The 18,468-nt window shown below is 46.0% G+C and overlaps 1 protein-coding gene across 4 annotated transcripts in view; it reads left to right on the top strand.

Annotated features, from left to right (window-relative positions):
* Positions 1-373: 373 nt before the first annotated feature.
* The window catches only part of MACROD2 (mono-ADP ribosylhydrolase 2), a 1,470,694-nt gene continuing 1,452,599 nt past the window's right edge, over positions 374-18,468 (top strand). The window contains exons 1-2 of one of the 4 annotated variants that reach the window (XM_050314974.1): positions 374-622; positions 4,295-4,411. In XM_050314974.1, coding sequence (XP_050170931.1) covers positions 577-622; positions 4,295-4,411 — 163 coding nt within the window. In that variant the 5' untranslated portion in view covers positions 374-576. The remainder of the gene's footprint in view (positions 623-4,294; positions 4,412-18,468) is intronic. The other 3 variants (XM_050314972.1, XM_050314971.1, XM_050314970.1) reach the window with 3 other exon arrangements.

The following is an 18,468-nucleotide window of genomic DNA, read 5'->3' as shown; positions in this document are numbered from 1 at the left end:
CAGCCCCGCGGTGCCGGGCACGGCCGGAGCCGCCGCAACCCGGAAGCAGAGGGGCGGAGGGGGCGGGCGGGGGGCGGTGGCGGGGCGGGACGGGGCTGCCCGCTCCCTCCCTCCTTCCCTGCCGCCCCGCGGGCACACAGAGCCCCGCGCGGAGCTGTCGCACCAAGCACCCGCCGCGCTGTGTCCCCCCCTCCCCGCCACCACCGCCACAGCACCCCCTTTCTCCCCCCCGTCCAAATCCTCCGGACCCGGCGCCGCCGCGCTCAGGCTCCTCCTGGCCGGTGCGGGAGGAGGAGGAGGCGGCGGCGGCTGCTGAGCGGCGTGTGCCGGAGCCAACGGGCGGCGGGGAGCGGGGCGGGCGCTGCGGGGGTGTCGGGGTAGAGCGAGGCGTGACCCGGCTGACGGGCACCGTGCGGCGGGCGCGGAGCCGGACCCGGCGGGAGCGGCGGCACCACCAGCGGCAGCAGCGGCGCGGGGCGTCGGTATCGCTCGGCTCTGGCTCTGGCGCGGCGTCTCCTCCACCCCCTCGTGAGCCTGGGGAACCTGCAGCTCAAAGCCGCCGCCAGCCACACCACCATGTACCCCGGCAACAAGCGGAAAAAGCTCTGGCGGGAGGAGAAAGGTATTATCGCCCTTCCCGGTGCCGGGCCCGCTTCTCCCGCCTTTAACCCCACGCTGAGGCGGGGAGGGAGGGGCGGTCCCGGAGCCGTCGCCTCGCCGCGGGGTGTCCGGCAGCGCTTCCCGCGGCTGAGGGCACGGGGTAGGGAAGCTTGGGAGTGGGGGGATCAGTCAGTGCTCCCTGCCCTTGTCCTGGGGTCTCCTGGCTGAAACGCCCCAAAATTGCGCGCCCTGCCGGCCTCACGGCAGCCCAGGTGTGAGGGGATGGAGGGTGTCCCCCTCCCCCGGCTCGGTGGGACCCGTGAGGAGCAGAGCCCCGGCGCTGAGGGGAGCGAGGGCGGGCGGGCGGTAAACAAGCCCCTCTCCTCAGGGCTTCCCGCCCCCGAGTCACCTTGTGGGAGTGTTCCAGGCCGGAAAGTTGGGCACATGCCCTCAAAACGTGCCTTTCCCTCCTTTGAACGCGTTCGTATTCCGAGGGAAGATGTGGTTTATTTGAATTGCTGGTGTACTGTGCTTCAGTTCAGCTTCTAGTGTCCCTCAGCCGGGGTGAAGTGCTCGAGGTATGAGGTGTCATAGCTCCCCCTCCCCACCCCCTCCGCCCGATTCCAACTATTTACTCCTTTTATGTTTTTTAAGGACCCCCACCCGCATATTCTCAGTTTAAAAATCCCCAAAGTCAAACTCCAGAGCATGAAAACTGTGGGCCAAGCATTTAATGCAGACCTCGCTGTTTATGGTACTTTATATCAATCCTGTGGAGAGCAATGTAGAAATTAAGGGGAAAAAAATCACCCAGTGGAAGTGTGATATTTATATCTGCTAGGAGAAAAGCTTCTTGCCTGGTGTGTTTACAAATAATGTAGTAATACACAAGGAGAGGATGAAAAAAATACCAGAGGTTTGTATTTTAGTTTCTCTTTCTTTTCTTCTGTCACCCCTGTGACTCTGTGTGTGTTTCAAGCCAAGAAGGCAGAAGACCAGTCCAATGGATAGAGTTCATCCTTCTTGTCTGTGGCAGAAATCGTGTGTTCATTTGGAAGGAAAAACTGTTAAAACACAAATGATCTCTCTGCAGGTTAATTGCTCCTGTCAAACTCTTTTCAAATGAAGTGACTTTTGTTCCATGCTTTTTTCTTTCAAAACTCTCTTGCAGTCCATGTTTCTGTAGTAAAAAGTAAGGCAACAAATTTCCACCAGACAAAAGTTTCAGTTTTCCACAAGGATACAGGTAGATCTTCTCAGGCATTGTTTATGTGGGGTCAGCTATAACTGACTTTCCCTTAATGCTGTGTGGTGTTACCTTCAGAAAACGCTGGTTTTGTACTGGGGCACAGATGGGGAGAGGTTTCTGGTAGGCTTTGGTGAGTGTTCCCATTACTCCCACCTGCCTTTCCTAGCTCTGCTGCTGTTCTGTGGGTTCATAGCCTGGCAGGTACACTCAGGCCCTTGGTGAGGAGGGCTGAGTGGAGGGGCTGGAGGGTAAGCTGGAAAGCGGAGCTGCTGACACGCTCTCCTTGTCTCAGTCAGCTGTGAGGATGGTGGTCTCCATCAGGTGATGTTCAGGGATGCAAACCAGAGCTCCCCACTGCTGCTGAGGTCTTTCCCTCCAGGAAGCACATCTGAGTGCTGGCTGGCCAGAACTCACTGTTGCTTTGCCTGGTGTGAACGAACAGCGTTTGCCATTCTTCTGCTCCAGTAATTGCTTTCCAGCACCATGCTGATGGTGCTGGGCCTGGCTATTTGAGTGAGGACGGCAGAAAAAACTTCTCTGTTCACTGCTGGCATCGCTCTTCAGCTTTTAGCCCTGTGGGACTTGCCAAGTACCTTCTTTACTACAGAGGAAAATTAGAGAAGCCCAGCTTCCTTCCTTCTTACCCAGACTGTGCTTTGGAAATGAAATCTTTGGTTAGGACTGCCTTCACCTTTCGCAGGTGAACCCCTGCAAAGCTGTCTGTGCTCCCTGGTTCTGCTCTTCCCATGAAGCTCTGAGTGCAGTTGCTCTCAGCCTTTTATATTCTGAAGCACCTCTTGAAAAGAAAAAAAGCACTAGTTGCTAAATATTGAGTTCAAACCCACTGACAATACACTTGCTTGTCTTAATTACTTTCTTGGTAATTAAGGGTTGGTCCACATCCTCCCAGGGGAGGTCTTGCTTGAGGACAGCTGGAACGGAGCAGGAGCAGGACTGGAGTTGATTTCAGAGCCTTAGACACAGGACTGGACTGCCTGCAAACTTCCCAAGTTTCTGCTGCAGGCAGAAAACTGCGCTTGCAGCGAAGGCTGTCGGGAGCATCTTCCGGGAGGTTTGTGTATAATTAAGTCTCAGTTTAAGTTCTCGCTGCTGACTCACGGGAGCAAAGTTTTGCAGAACCTTTCTGTAGAGAGGAACTCGTGTTTTGAAGGCACAGGACTGGCTCTGTCACCCCTTCAGCAGAAGGCACCCAGAGCTGCTCTGCTTGTCAGTCCCTCAACCCTGACACCCACAGGCACACGTTCCCTCGGGTCTGCCTTCCTGTAGCACTTCTAATCTTCACGTCGAATACTTGGAGTTTTTTATGCTTGAAGCTCAGGTAGTGGATTTAAGTGCATATCTGTTGCGCATAACAGTGACCCTGGTCACATCAGTTCTACTTTGGCAGATGTAAATATCCAATTAAGGCATACCCAGCCTGCATAATGGGAGAGAAGTGTTTTTGTCAACTGAATAAATTGGTAATGCTGTCAAAAATAGCAAAATGAACTTATTTCGTTATGGGAGCCCATGCTCCAAAGCTGCCTTTGGTTATTAGACTGTGCTGATTGCGGCCTCCATAATTAGGAAACTTTATAAAAAAAAAAAAAAAAAAGGCCACCAAACAACCCAAACCACAGTGAAAGTGATTTTCTTTCTTTTTTTTTTTTTTGCTGTTTCATCTGAGAAGCAGTTTCTGTGTCCAACTCTTTCGCCGCCTCTTCTACTTGAGAAGAAAGGAAAGTGTTCTTTTCACATCCATCTAGTCCTTTATGTCAAAGGCAAACAAGTTGCCTTGCACTCCTAAAAACTCTTGAATCTTCAAAGAGGATTTATCGCTGATTAACATGTCAGAAAAACTGTTAGTGTGGTTGTAGTAGTAACAGTGCCACTTATAAAAACAGATCAGAAGCTTCAGTACCATATGGGTGCTATGATGTGCTCTAATGGTGTTTTTTTCCCCCCTCTCCTTTTTGGAAAGGAAAAGCTCTGCATCTTGGGCTGAGCTAATACTGAGCATTGATGTGGGGAGGGAGAAGAGGATGTGGCTGCGAAAAATCAGCTCAGGTGCTGGGGTGGGTTTTTTTTTTTCCTTACTGTACAGCTTAGTCCATTTATAGAGAGGTCTGAAGAAGAGTGAAGCTGGCAGTAGCCATCAAAGCTGTACATTCTTTGAGGCTTTACCTTTCACTAAATGTCTGAAAAAAAGAGAGAGTGACTTTCTCAGAAGGAAACAAAAACAACCATCCCTTGGTGTTTTAGTCTTGTTAATGTTCAAATGCCAGTCTCTCCAGAGACTAAACATGCCTTTCTTACCACCTAGAAAGTAACAGAATGTTTGCTCCAGTGGCATTTCAGTGCACCAAGGGCACTGCCCTGGTCACTGCTTGGCTCCCGTGGAAGTTTGCACAACTTTTTTCATGTCTCTTTCCCCCTCCCAAACAGAGCGTCTGCTGAAGATGACCTTGGAAGAAAGGCGCAAGGAGTACTTGGGGGACTACGTTGCACTGAAAGCTATTCCAACGTGGATGGAAGACTTGAAAAGCAAGAGTGAAAGTGATGGTAAGTGAAGTGGGGGAGTCTCGAAATACAGACTGCTCTGTTTGCCCGGTCTGAAGTTACTCTTAGGAAAGCCAAGACTTAAAACCCGTGTTAGGAGCAGTGACAGCCTAAAATGGGGGCAGCGGCAAAGAAAAAACCAACAAAATTTCTTAAGGGCTCACTGGTGTCCCCTAACTCTGCAGGTATCCCCAGGTGGAGTCAATAACCCTTAAGTGTGTAAAACAGCTGGTCTCTGCAGGAATCTTACTTTCCAGGTACTCCAGCAGTCAGCTATGCCTAAGGAGCTTTGTCTTTGCAGCTTAGTGAGCGTAATGATCTGGGGAATCTGGGCAAGACAGTGTTGTGAGTGAGTGAAAAGCAGAGGGAAGTGCACAAGTGGTGGTGTTTTCTAAAAATCCAGAAATGGGAGGAGATTGGATTTGAAGCCTGTCTTACTTTTGGTCCTACCTGCTTTCTGAGGCTGAGGAACATCAGCCTGGCCTGGATTAACTCCCATTCTGTTAGTGTGTGCAGCCTTATCGTGGTTGTGCTCACCAGGAGAGTTGTAAATACTTGCAGTGAGGACTGGCCAGAAAGGAGAATCCTACTCACTTAGAGAGTTCTGTCCTCTGTAAATAATTCTGAAACTGCCTGGTTCTTTGTCTACTTCCCTTTCATCCACACAAGAGCGTGGAAGGGTAGGGATGACTTCTGAGCTGGTTTCCTCCTCCTCTTTTCTTTCTGTGCATTGTTATCCTATTTGGCTGAAGCCTGTGTTTTTTTGTGGAGGAGCATTTAGCTAGGGGACCTGAAGTGTTTCCTGCTTCTGCAGATATAGGGCTGGTTTTCTGACCCTTTTGTTATCATTAAGAGCAAAGACTGGCCTGCAAACAGGTGTGTAGAGTTGTCTTGTGGCTGCAGGTGAACATGGTCTTTTATGGTAAATAATCCAGGTGAGATGAGGGCTGGAGCTCATCAGCTGCTTTTAATAAAATGGGAAGGCTGTAGCACTTATTTTAGCACAATCTGGAGGAGCTGACAGATCTGCAGATGTCCTTGTCATAAACAGCTAAAGCTCTTGTCTGCTCCTAAAAGCACCTGGAATGACTTTTGCAGTGAAAATATGTCAGAGGTTGCTGAGCTCTTCAGCATTGCTGAGTAACTGAGTTACATCTACTTATGTAAGATGTAAGATGTAAGAAAGAGACCTCTTTCTCCCTTTTATATCTTACAGCATCAGGAAGCCTGTCCATCTAGAAATCAGAGGTTGCATAAAAATAAAATATATTACCTGACTTCCTCTGAGCTCATCTCAGAGGCCTGGGGTATGTGGGAACATGCAGCACGTCAGGGGTTTAACTGGGAGACTCTTTATCCCTTCTAGCCCAAGCTGTGTTTTCATTGCAGCTGCTCTCACATTCCCTATCAAGTGCTGATATTCACAGGTCTGGTATTACTTGGGCTGCTGAAGGTGACAAGGTGTGGATTTACGTTGTGATTGGTGTTACACTTCAGAGAGGCAAAATGTCAGTGTCTAATATGTGGGTATTGAATCGTGGCAGTGGTGAATTTATTTTCTTGTAGCCGCTCCTGCCTTCTCTCTGTTAGTGCCCAGTGCACTGCAAAAAAAAAAAATGCTGGAAGGCAAGAGTTGTGCTTGAAACACTTCTCTGCTACTCGAAGCTTTTGTTATATTGTACATTCAGGAGGAAATATCTGTAGTCACTTGTTGTCTTTGATGTATTTGTTGTAAATAAGCCATGTGGAATAGTGAACTTCTGGAAGGCTGGGCTGCTGAAATGCTTCCACCTTCCAACTGATCAATACAATCAGAAGAAATATGTGTATTAATGTGACTCCTATTGCATGTGTTTCCAACTTCTCTTAAATGTTGACCCCACTTGAAGGCATTGAGGGGTTTGCAAGAAGTGTCTTTTTGAGGTGAAATACAGAAAAAGTAGGATTTCAGTCTTGCTGATGGGGACTTCCGCTCTGTGTACTGGGACATGGAGAAGGCAACAGGTGCAGCCTGAGTGAGGCTCTGGAGAGGAGTGAGGTCCCAGGTGGGATGGAATCGGTGATGACTTGACAATGCCATGCCCAGCTTCTCATATTTTCTTTTACTGAAATGTGTCTGCTTGCACTGACAAACTGAAGAGGAGGAAAAGGATAAAATCCTCTGTATTACTTGTCAGGCCAAAACAGCAACTGATGGGGAATGTGGATAAAATTCTTTACCATTTACTTCCAAACAGTAAAAAAATGACAGATTGATTAGTAAAGCATGGAGTGGCTGTTCAGGAAGAGTGATGAGGAGAAATCAAGAAAGCAACCAAGAACAAATCAAGTGAAGCAGGAGCAATCAATCAGCTGCTGGAGTAAGAAGCTGCAGGAGAAAGGCAGAGCATCTGGGCTGGCAGTAGTCCCTGTAGATACTCAGTACTCAACTGGAGATTAAGACTGTTCAGTAGTGCACAGATTTATGTACTGGCTGTTAGGGAAAATACGCTGTTAGGAACAGCACAAAACCTTCATGTAAATGTGAGTGACTGGGGGATGTTGGGAGATGGCAGGTTGGCACACATCTTTCTCATGTGGAAGTTTAACAGAAGATGACTGTAAGGTCTGTGTGTGGAACTGCTCAAAGTGGCATGACTTTAAAGGTTCATGTTGGGAAGGAACCAACCTCACTGCTCTTCATTGACAGGTTTGGAGAACACACCGTGATTTGTGGAAGAAGGGTTTTTCCTCATCCCTTCTCCTTCACCCCTTGATAGGAAGTTGTGTTCAGAACTAAATTCTGAAGAGAATTAGTCAAACTTGGAGTAAGTTCGTGTTTTGGCAAAGCTGGAGGTTTTTGTACCTGAGTAAGGGAGGGATGTGTAACTATGTAAAGCTTCCTGAGCAGCAGAGTTAGGGCGTTCTGAATGGCAGCTGACAAGGGCTTTGTCTCTTTTATAACAGCAAAGGTGTTTGAAAGCATTTGGGAGTCGAAAGCAGCAGTGTCTGTGTTAAAATGCTCTTCTGTGGGTAAAACTAAAACAACACCCCACATTGTTCTGCAGGTCTCCTCGTACGGACAGAAGTAGCCGTAAGGAATTAAGTTGGTCTGTGTTTTGGCCTGGAATTCAGTCCATGTTTGTGTTAATTCTTCATTTTGGGAGGAGAGTGGTGCAATGTGGAATGCAGAGACTAAAGCTGGTGCCCACTGCGCTGGGCTGAGGGAAGAGGGTGTGACTGTGCTGTCAGGATCCCTGGATTTTGGGTGTGCCAGGAGACATAAGTGCGTCTCAGAGATCAGCTGTTGTAACACAGCAGTGGAAAGAAAAGGGACACTTAGTGAAAAGTGACCCTCTTTAATGTCATAGGGGATGGTAGAAAGGCAACATTTTTGTTCTTTGTGTAGTTCTGTAAACATATGCTTTCTTTGTTTTAACTGCATTTATTAAAGAAATAAGCAGTTGCCCTCTTTGGAAACAAAGAATGAGCTTGTAGAGGGCTGAATACTGTGAATATACTGAAATCCATCATTCTTCCCACTTCTTATCCTTCAGATACACCAAATGCAGGCACCTCATCTGTTTCCTTATGTACTTTGAAGCAAGAGTCCCTTCCTGACAACATGTGAATAATGGACTTGTTTTCTGAAGCTTTGGGATTTATATCCCTTTGTTTCAATGATATTTATTACCCACCACTCTGTGCTGGGCACTCACCTTGTGCAGCAACAGGAGCTAATGTTGCTCAGTGAATAAAACACCACCACACAGACTCGCAGCTGGAGTGGGTTTTGAAGTTAAATACATATATTAGCTTTTTTGTTGGGTACACGGTAATTGCCAAAGGTTCTCTGCAGAAATGACTTCAGAAAACTTTGTCTTGAAAGCTTCTTGAGAAAAATCAGGGCCTTGGGAATTTCGTTGTCGCCAAGTTTTGTGTGCCAGTGGTAGAAAAAACATTTTGCTGCATTAATTGGGCAATTCAGAAAATGGAATGAATTTTATCTAGCGGAACTCCAGGCAGCTGAGAGCCCTGCTGACTCTCACTGCCTCTGAAATTCGTTGGTATGGCAGTGCTGCCAAGAAAACAGCAAGTTCAGGTGCTGGTTTAAAGATCTTTGCTAATGATAAGACCCGATCTTGATTGGATGAAGTTAAAAGGGAAGGGCACAGTAACTAAGTTTTTAATTTTTGTTTAAGATGTAATGACATAAAAGGTCTGCAGTCCCCATTTTTTTTAAGCAAGTCTTGAAATATGTTTAGATGTTTTGGCAGCTTCTGTATCTTTTTAATCTGCTATTTTTTAAGAAAATGATATGGTTCAAAGTGTATTCAAATTAATCTACTTTAACACTGAGGGTTTTATGTATAATAATTAGGTCTGGATTTAATAAAAGCATCTTTGCACTGTGAATTTGTAGCTTTCTAAATATTCCCAGTGGGTTGACACGAGATTACAGAGACAAAGCATCAGAGTGAGCCACTCAAAATGCTTCATGGTGGAAGGAGAATGTGTGGTCATACTAGGCTGTGACCAGCATTTCTTGAGATGGGTAACTAAGCACAGGTAATATAATATAATATCTCGCTGTGGCCCTGTTTGGTGTGGATATCTGTCCTACAGGGAATGGGAATCCAGGTGAATATTATCAAACTGACCTTGGACAGTGACACCACTGCTGAGGTGCAGTGAAATCCAGCCAGATGTCTGCAAGTGAGAAATAACATCTCTCTAAACCACTTATGATTTTCAGTGACTTACCCAGAAAACGAAACTGTGTTCAACTAGAACATAAAGATTGATTGTCGGGCAAGTTATGACAATGAGTTATCTGTAATAGCTGTGTGAAACCAGAGTGTTTCAAGACCATCCCCCCACCAAGAACCCGAGTCCATCAGCTTGCATTGTGTGGTTTTGGTCTTTTTTTTTTTCTTCCAGTGACTTTAACAACTGTCTTTATAACACATTTTTAGCTGAGTGACAAGGAGGAAAGTAAATCGAGACATCTTAGCTTGGTGTGGTGCCTTCTGCCTGTCAAAGAAAACAGTGCTTTTGCTACTGGAGCTCCTGGTTTGGTGAAGTTCACGGTGCAGCAGTTCTGTCTGCTGAGCTCACACAGAAAACAGCAATAACTTGTGTGCCACCTTTCAGAATCTCTGCTGTTACCTGAGGCCTTGACTGTGAATTCCAGCTTTGCCTAAACTCTTGCTGTGTTTGGTTTTGCCCTCACTCTTCATGTACTGTCATATCGCTGTTACTCCCACTGAATGTCTCATCAAAAGGTCTCTCCAGGATTGGTGTGTTAAAGGTTAGAAAGCTGTCTCACTGAGATGCATGTGGAGATCTCTGCTTATTAATTGCTGTGTGTAATAGCTGGGGGAGCACCACCCAAAGACCAACAGCTGTGCTTTGTGTGATTTGTGTGAAGATCATGGCAGTGAAGTATTTGGAATACTTGGGAAACGAGGTGCTTTCTGTGGATGTGCCTGTAAATCTGTTGGCTCATTTCTGCTCTCTGTCCATGTATGCTAAGGAAGGACCAAAGGAATCGGAGGGGTAACAACAGCAAACCATTGTTGGCAGCTTCTCAGTCTGTCCTGGAGGTGTCCAGGAGTCTGTGTGCATGATGTGGGGTGACTTTAAAGCTGAGGTGGTTTTTGTTTGGCTGCAACAGATACCAGAGGGAGTAACCAGAGCCCTGTGTATGCTCTGCTTCAGCCAGGCTCTTGGCTGCCCTTTGGGGACGTGTCCTGAACAGATGCAGAGCTGCAGAGTGGTTCAAATCTGACCATGTGATCTGCTGACCCCCCCACACCTTTCTGTCTTCTTCAGATGCAAGTTTACTTACTGCTTGAGAGCAGTCATGTCTGGGTGTGTGTTGGTTTGGTTTTAGAGGCAAATATTCCTCCCTAATTAGTGATAACTTTGATGTAAGTGGATAAATGTGTTCAGTACAGGGGGTAAAAAGAAGGAATGAATATATAATCACCTGACTTTATAATTCCCTGGGGAGCTGCAGGCACATAACCTTTATAGGATGGATTAGCTGTCAAAGAGGTGATGCTTGTGCTACAGTTTTCTTTAAAGTGTTTTGGGGAAGAAATAAAAAAAATCTTGCTTTCAGCAAATGTGAGATGATGATTAAAAAAGAAAAGTTCGGATCTGTTTACATAGATTAAAAACACAAAATCAAGTGTGGCTAATCCTCTTTCTAAAAAAGTAAAAACACTTGTCTTTGTAATTAAGGCAATGATTTCTCTTTAAGCTGATGCTTGGTGACTTTTTTTTAACAAGTTAACTTCCAGGGAGCAATAAGCTTATACATGTCCTGGACAGAGTTATCATTTCGTGGCCCTTCTGAGGGCAGCTGAGAAAACCCTCTTATCAGCAGTGGCAGACAGCTCCTTAAGGGGCAAGAGTTAACTGGAGGAAAGGATGCTGCTCTCAGCAGTGAATTGGTGTCCTTACTGAGGCTCTGTGAGCTCTAGGTGGCTCTCAGAGAGCAACAGTAGGTGGAAGTGCAAGGGGAAGTCAGGCTTGCCTTTGCCAGAAAGAATATTTCTGAAGTTTAGTTATGGGTGACACGAGTCTTGACCAGATTAATAACTTCCAAACTTCCATCTCGTGCAAGATGAGACACAATCCTTATTTTTTTTTTTTTTCCCTGTAGCTACTGAGCATCACTGTGCACTGAAGTTTTGTGCAGAGGTCCCTGAGGAAGTGCTGAGCAGAGTTAGAAAGTGGAGCTGATGCAGGGTGCTGGGAGCTGGCAGGCTCTGCTCGCTCAGGCTGTGAGGGAGGGTGGCTTTAGCAGCACTGATGCTGCAAGTCGGGATGTGCTGTTCCTCAGGACTGGCTGAGAAAAACTGTAGGTTCCAGCCTGGAATATTTTGGTGGCTGACTCGTCTCGTGTTCAAGACTACCAAGATGAAGCAGAATAATAGTAACTTCTTGAGTGAGATACTTTTTCCCTGCATGTATTGCACTAACAGGTTATGGACTTTTGGCTCGTGTCTTCTCTTTGATTATCGTTTTTTCCTCTCCCCTTTCTATGTATAAAGGATGAGCTTCTTCAGAGCGTGGGGGATTGCAAGATCAAGCCCCCAAATTAATGCTCTGCAGAGACAGTTTCAGTAAGGCATCCAGCTTTGCTCAGTGTGGTGGCTTGGCTAATGCCCCATCTATAATTTATAATGGATTGTGACATATGTCCTCACAGTCGTGTGCAGACAGATGTGAGCCAGCGTGCCAGCCTGCTTAGAAGCCGTGTGCCCGTGATTAGGTTGAGTCCAAAATCATGCTGTTGAACTGTACCCTTGTCATGGCTTACTAAGTAGACCTGTTGCCTTGGCTGTGAGACTTTTGGATATTTTCAAGTGTTGGTGAAAAAAGCTGCTGTCCTCCTGCAGGAGATGGGAGCCTCTTTTGATAAGACAGTAAGGGACTGGCGTGGCTTGGGTGAGTTTGCTGTAGCTTAGATGTGACAGACATTTAGGAAGGTGCTGAGCTACTGCCTCAACTAGGATTTGCTGCCTGGAACTAATGATAATTACTGATCACACAGGGTGGGCTGCTCAGCTGCTGCTCTCTGGGTGTGGGAGTCTTGCATCGAGTTTGAAAACAAACCTCACACTCAGACTCAGGAAGGATTCTGCTTTAACTCCCTCGGTGAGGTTGGGGGATCAGGTATGCAGTTTGAGCTCGCTGAGCTCTGTTTGGATCACATTAACCAACTTTCATGGGCAGTTGCATTTGCTTCACGCACAGTTAAACACTTGATTGCACGTGTTAAAAACCCAATCATTGGAAACCAGATAAGCCTGGTCTTCCTTTTTCAATTCATTAGAGCTGAACTGCTCAGCACCTAGAAATGTCTCTAACAAAGCAACTGATGTCTGAGTAGGTTGTGGGGAAGAATGGCAGAATCATTACGCTTGCAAAAGACCTCTAAGGTCATTGAGTCCAACCATTAAATGGTAGTACTTACTCTGTGAAGTGATACGTGGCTTTCTCCATGTGAGGGCATTGAGCTGAGGTGCTTTTGGAAAACCCAGTTGGGACAGAATTCCTCAGCCCTGCGGGAAGCGCTGTGTGCAGATGCATTTGTTATGATGCCCAGAAAACGCTCTTCTGTGCTGTACAGAAGGCTTAACAATCCAGTTGAAAGGTGAACTTGGATTTTGCACAGCCTGGAAACCCATTAAAATGATTCTTTTTTGTGTGGCTCTGTTTCACTAAGAATTATTTCCCATGTCAGCGTAGGGTGTGAAAGGGCAGCATAATGTTTGTGCACAGAAAACATCCTGAGACTTGCAGCTGTTGCATGTTGACTGGGCATGTCTGCAGAACTATGTCACAAGGGTCTTTACCCAGACTTCCAGATGGTATTTTTTGGGGGGAAATGGGATGCTACAGAATGTACAAATTGCAAAATGAAGCTGTTCAGCCTTGTGCTGATGTAGCCAATACATTTATTTCTGGGAGTGGTTCTCTGCAAGCACCTTTGCCCTGAGAGCATCTCTGGGAGTTGGTGGTCAAGCACTTAGAAAAGGTTGTCCTAGAGTTTACCAAGAGCCTCCTGTCCAAAGGACTTGGTCCATCTCTGATGCAGGTGCTAAAAAAGGGTAGAACTGATTGCAGCTCCGTCTTGCTTTGGAACATTTCCCTGCCTCATCGTGCCCTTTGCTTTTCCAGAGGCTCCTTGATGCAATGATGGGCTTTTTTGATGGTCTCTTTGGTATGGATAATTAGGCTGTAAAGGTGTTCTGAGTTCTGTGTCTTCCATTTACTGCACAGCTATGACTTGTCGTTGAAGTTTGCCCTGCACTGGGTCTATTCCTGTGAGCTCAATGTAACCTTTTCTGTGTGAACAAGGTCCTCTGCTGCTCACCTACTGATGTATTGTGTACTATGTAGACATGCAGAAGAAGATAGAGCTAAATCTTTCTACTAACTGCTAGTGAGTTTGTAACTGCTTGTCAATTTGTATTAATTTCCATTTTTCAAGTCCTTAAATTAAGCAAGTATGAATCGCAACACTAGTGATAATAACAGTAGAGTTCTCTTCAAATATTGCAAATGTCCTCTGTCCCTTGCTGCTAAATTGAAACCCAACTGTTCCTTAGGGTAGGAAATTACAGGTGGTATCTCAGGGAGCAGGGAAAGGGAAATGCTGCAAGGCATTTCATACCACCAAACCTAACGTCTTCCTGTAGAAAACATCTTTTGCACTTGCAAAACTTACCTACCTGCCTCTGGTACTAAAGTTCCCACTCCCACCTGGTAAACAGTTGTCACTCTATCTCATGCAGAGAGGCTCACGAGTGACAGTGCCATGAAATGTTTGCTGGTGGTTTTGCAGTAGTTTTGCATAGTTTTCTGGTAGTAACATTTCATTTCCAAGCTCCACTGCAAGTACTACAAAAGCTTGGAGTGCTCAACTAGAGAAGTTGTTGCTTAGCAATGGTGTAGGGAATTAAAAAAGGCAGAAAATGTAGAATATAAATTGTCTGGCTGCTTAGTGAGCTAATGAATGAAAGCTAATGAATTTGTGGTTTCCCACTACAAACTTATTTTAATCCTGCTTGGTGCTGTATGTACTCGCCTGTTAAAAGTGGGTTTTTGTGTTTTGGTAAATGACATGGGTGCTGCTGAAGACCAAACACCTGGTTGTTCATGAGAAGTCATTTTTTCCCAGTTTCTGAAGCTGCACTGCTGGTAGTGTGTTCTGGATGGAGGCTCACAGTTATCCCAAGAGGTGGTGGGTGGATTTGAACACTCCAGGAATAGTGGTAGGAATGCTCTGGTATTGCCAAGGCGCAGCTCTTGCAGTGAAGGTGATCTGACATTACCTGTAGTCTTCCAGCTTTATGGACAAGTAGCAACATACTCATGGAGCAATGAACAGGGGTCTACTGCAAGGTAATAGGTTTGTCTCTCCATTTTTGGACTTCCACTGCTAATCACAAACTCTCTGTAGTAGAAGGGGGTTGTAAAGTAGGAACTGAGTCTTAATGCAGTTCTTGCCTCCACGTGACCTTGGCTGGCCATGTACTGTGTAACTCAGGCTGCTATTTGGGAAGAAGAATCTGCATATTGAAATTCTTGGTAATATGGGAGCGAGGCACTGATAATCAGGCTTGGGTAATAGCTTAGCAAATGCAGCATCCAACAGCATTTTTGTCCCAGTATATCCTTACAAAGCCTGGAAGTCCTCTGAAGGTTCATGTAAAGAACCACCCAAACAAGGCAGTGATTGTCTTGAATGAGTGTCTTCAAGTACACAAAGCACGGCTCCTTCTGGGTCACAGCTAAACCAGCAGCCAATCCTACGGACCCTAAATCATGAAATCCCAGGCAGGCAGAAGCAACCACAGCAGCTGGATGCTAACTCTCCAAGTAAACACACAAATACCCAAGGGCTTCAGCCTACTTGTGTCATGCCTCTGCTGTCACTGTGCGTGCTGCTGAAGTGAGAAGACTTTGATTTATAAGCTGACAATTGCATGTCCCTGCAGACCAGGTTGAATCACAAATTAGAACTGAGAATGTGTTCCTGTTGTTCTCCACGTTTGTTGTTACTCCTTTCTCAGACTTGGGTCTCTGGTACTTTTGCAGTCCATACCAAGTCTTCCCTTGGTTAACAAAAAACTTTAGAAAAAAGGCAAACTCCTCCTTTCTTTCTGCTTCCTCTTCTCCCAGACTAAAAGGGTTTTCTTGCCTCTCAGCTCTGTGTTTTGGGGACACAGAGAACTGTGTGGGATAGATGAGGGAGAGGTTGGAACATAACGCCGAAAGGACTAGGCAGGACCTTGCTAACACAAGCAAATTGCATTTTGCATGAGCAGTGTGTGGGTTGTTCAGTCTGACTGGCTGCTTTGATCAATTCTCATGGTACCCCACTTCTTCTCTCTGTAAAGTGTAAATGTCTTCAGTGGCTCCTGTGCAATCATGGAGCTAAAAAGTCACTGCTCATACTTGCAGCCCTGTTTGAGGACTGCTGGTGGCCACATCACTGCACTGAACTTGGCCCAAGTGAGCGAGTTCTGGGCTTTTTGCAGGGGCTGTAGAGGGTGTGTAGTAGCCCCTTGTTCCTCAGATGGGGGGGTATTTTGTGCTTCCTGAAAAACCTTGAATGGGAGACATGGTTTCCTCCTGACCGGGAAGATAGTCAGATTTAGTCTGAGGAAAAGTCATCCCAGATGGGATCTGATCAGTGTTTATAAACGTAGAGTTGAGGGTGTAAGGGAGATGGCTCCAGACTCTACTCAGTGCTGCACGGGGACAGGGCAGGAGGCACAAGTTGGAAGAGGAAATTCTCTGTGAGCATTACAAACAAACCCGCACACTTAGTGTGAGGGTGTCTGAACACTGGAACAGGTTGCTTGGAGAGGTTGTGGAGTCTCTGTCTTTGAAGATATTCCAAATTGATCTGGGACAGGGTCCTGGGTGACTTGCTCTGGGTCACTCTGCTTTGGGTGGGGAGGTTTGACTTCACAATCCCTGGAGGTGCCACCCAACCTCCTCCATTCCGTGGTTCCTGGTATGTGTTTGCCTCGGGGGTTTGGTACTTGGCTGTAGTTCTGGGCTAATCCAATTATACCACTTTGTAATTAGCTGAAACACACCATATTGGCAGGGTGTGCAGCCAGAGAGAAGGTGTTGGTGTTCATCATCCAGTGCCTTTGAGTTGCATGTTGCACTGTGTTTTTGGCTGGGTAGGAGGTGATTTGTCTGCAGCAGATGTTTCCTCCTTGTGCTCAGGTTCTGATCTCGTTTAAGTCCAAGAAGTGATAGAGCAAATCTGTACTACAAATCTGAAGTACTACAGTGCATCTGTGAATGCTTTCCCCCTGGTGATGGAACATATGGAAATAATGCTTATCTTGATTTAGATAAGCAATTGCCTTTCCTGTACAATCATCCACGCTTAGTAGGAGTGGAAGCAGACATGGAATAGAACAGGTCTTACAATCTGTCTTTTCTAAAACTCCTTAAGCCTGTGCAGAAACAAATGGCATAGAAAGCTGTGTGAGATGGGAGGTTAGTAATTGGTAGTAGCTTGTCATTTTTAATCTGTACAGGAACACTTGTGAAAACAAAGCTTTACATTAAAAAACAAACAGTGAAGGGAAAAGGCACAGAGTGTGTAGCAGAGTTGTTGCTGCACATTCCCCTGTGGTCAGAAGCACTCCTAAAGCTTGCTGAACTCCTTTGTTTGTTTTTTTTTTAAGTAACCCAAAAACAGTGGAGCAGTGTCCCAGTCCAGTATTTGTTGAGGATTCTCCCAGGAGTGGAAGGACTGGCTCTTGTCTGGGGATCCCACTGTGACTCTTATCCCTTGCTCGGGTGCTTTTTCCATTGTTCTCTCCAGCTCCTGTCAGAAAAGCCTTCCTTGTGTGGGGATAGACATCTCTACTAGTAGCTGTTGTAGTGGGGATGAGATAGTGGGCAGGCTTTTTTGGACTTGAAATTAATTTACTTCCTTCAGCCGTGAATTCTAAAGCTGACTAGAAATGATGAAACTCGCCCATTTTCAGCTTTTTTTCCCTTGCAAGTCAGTCCGTTTCTCATTTTTATGAACTAGAGGTGGGGGGAATTAAGCCATCTGAGTTGTTCAACAGACTTTTATTGTAAAATGTGAACCTGTAAACCTTTCTGCCATCAGCCCTTTTCACTTGTTCTTTCTTGGATTTCTTCTCTTACTGGCTTTTGCTCTTAGAATGTTTTATTTTACCATGGGTATTGCTTTATACTAGGGGGCTTTGGTACCTGTTTTTACTATGTGTGTGCTCTGCTTTCATTAACAAGTAGTTTTAAAATGCAAATTTAAGGGGTTTTTATAGCAGAAACTCTTCCAGCTGTAGGTTTTTCTCCTCCCTCTGGTTGTAAGCTCTTTGGTATTGCTGCAGGGACTCCTGTAATTGGATGCCTGAGACCTCAATTTCAAAAATTAAGATACTTGATACTAGACTTTAAAACCCTGGCTATTTGAGCAGTGACTGAGTTTCAGGGCTGATTTTCCGATGCTGCAGGTTTGTGCCATTCTTGTCCATGGCACCAGCTGAGCATATTCATGTCCTGGCTGGGGGCTCCCTCTAGTGAGATGTTCTGACAGTCCTTTTTCCTCTTGGTTTGGAAGAACTTAACACGTTTTCTTTACGAGCGCAGTTTCTGTTGACTAAATCGAGTGTGTTTTTCTACCCACGTGTGAGTTGTAAAGACCCTTTTCTTTTGGGGTGAACTGGAAGGAGTTGTAAGTAAAGCTGAGGACAAGGACTGTTTATTTGCTGTATTTGGTGTGAAAAGCTCAGCTAACCAGCCTCATCCTATTTCAGCCTGTGACTCTTTGGACTCAGATGTTGGGGCCAAGGGGATCATGATGTAGGAGGAAGAGGAAAATGAAATGAGGTTGCATAGACAAAGGGATAGAAGATGATGGATGGGTCTAGAGTGGGGAAGAAGTGTGAATGGGACATGAATGATCAACTGTTTCTGGTGAAGATGTTCAACTCTAACATATTTCTGAGGCTGGGCAGAAGGGAAGAGGAGAAGCTGGAGCATTTAAAGTGTTTTCACTCTGTGTGTCTTCAAAAACAGCTGAAACAAAACATATATTTTTAGAAAGGGTGTACCAGGATCAACTCCATCCTTTGTGTGTGTGTATGCAAAGATGATTTAGTGACTATTGACTTCACTTTCCCATAGGAGTTACAGTCAACTTGTTAGCAAGACTAAGCTTAAAACAATAATAAAAGCTGTCTTATTTCGTAAATAATTTTAATAATAAAAAAGGCTGTGTTAGAAATCTTGCAGTATACTGCTCCATTTGCCCGTCAGGTGTTCGTTCCTCAGTCAGAGAAAAGTGCCGCCTCTTCATCCAAGTCTTTGCCGTTCCCTCCCCTCTGGAGCACATCCCGGAGCAGGCAGCGGCGCCGCAGGTGCCTCAGGTAGCTCATGATGGACACGGGGCTTTCCCTCTGCCGGCCGATCCCCTCGTCGCTGAGGGGGGAGCCTTCGGCCAGGCAGCAGGTCCTTGGCCACGCCGAGGGTGTCCGGCCCTTCTCCTGGGAGACACA

The sequence above is a fragment of the Myiozetetes cayanensis genome, unplaced genomic scaffold (assembly GCF_022539395.1).
Source record: "Myiozetetes cayanensis isolate MyiCay16 unplaced genomic scaffold, myiCay2020 scf2-11, whole genome shotgun sequence".
NCBI lineage: Eukaryota > Metazoa > Chordata > Aves > Passeriformes > Tyrannidae > Myiozetetes > Myiozetetes cayanensis.
Note: the sequence above shows the minus strand (reverse complement) of the source record. Positions and strands in the feature narration are given on the sequence as shown.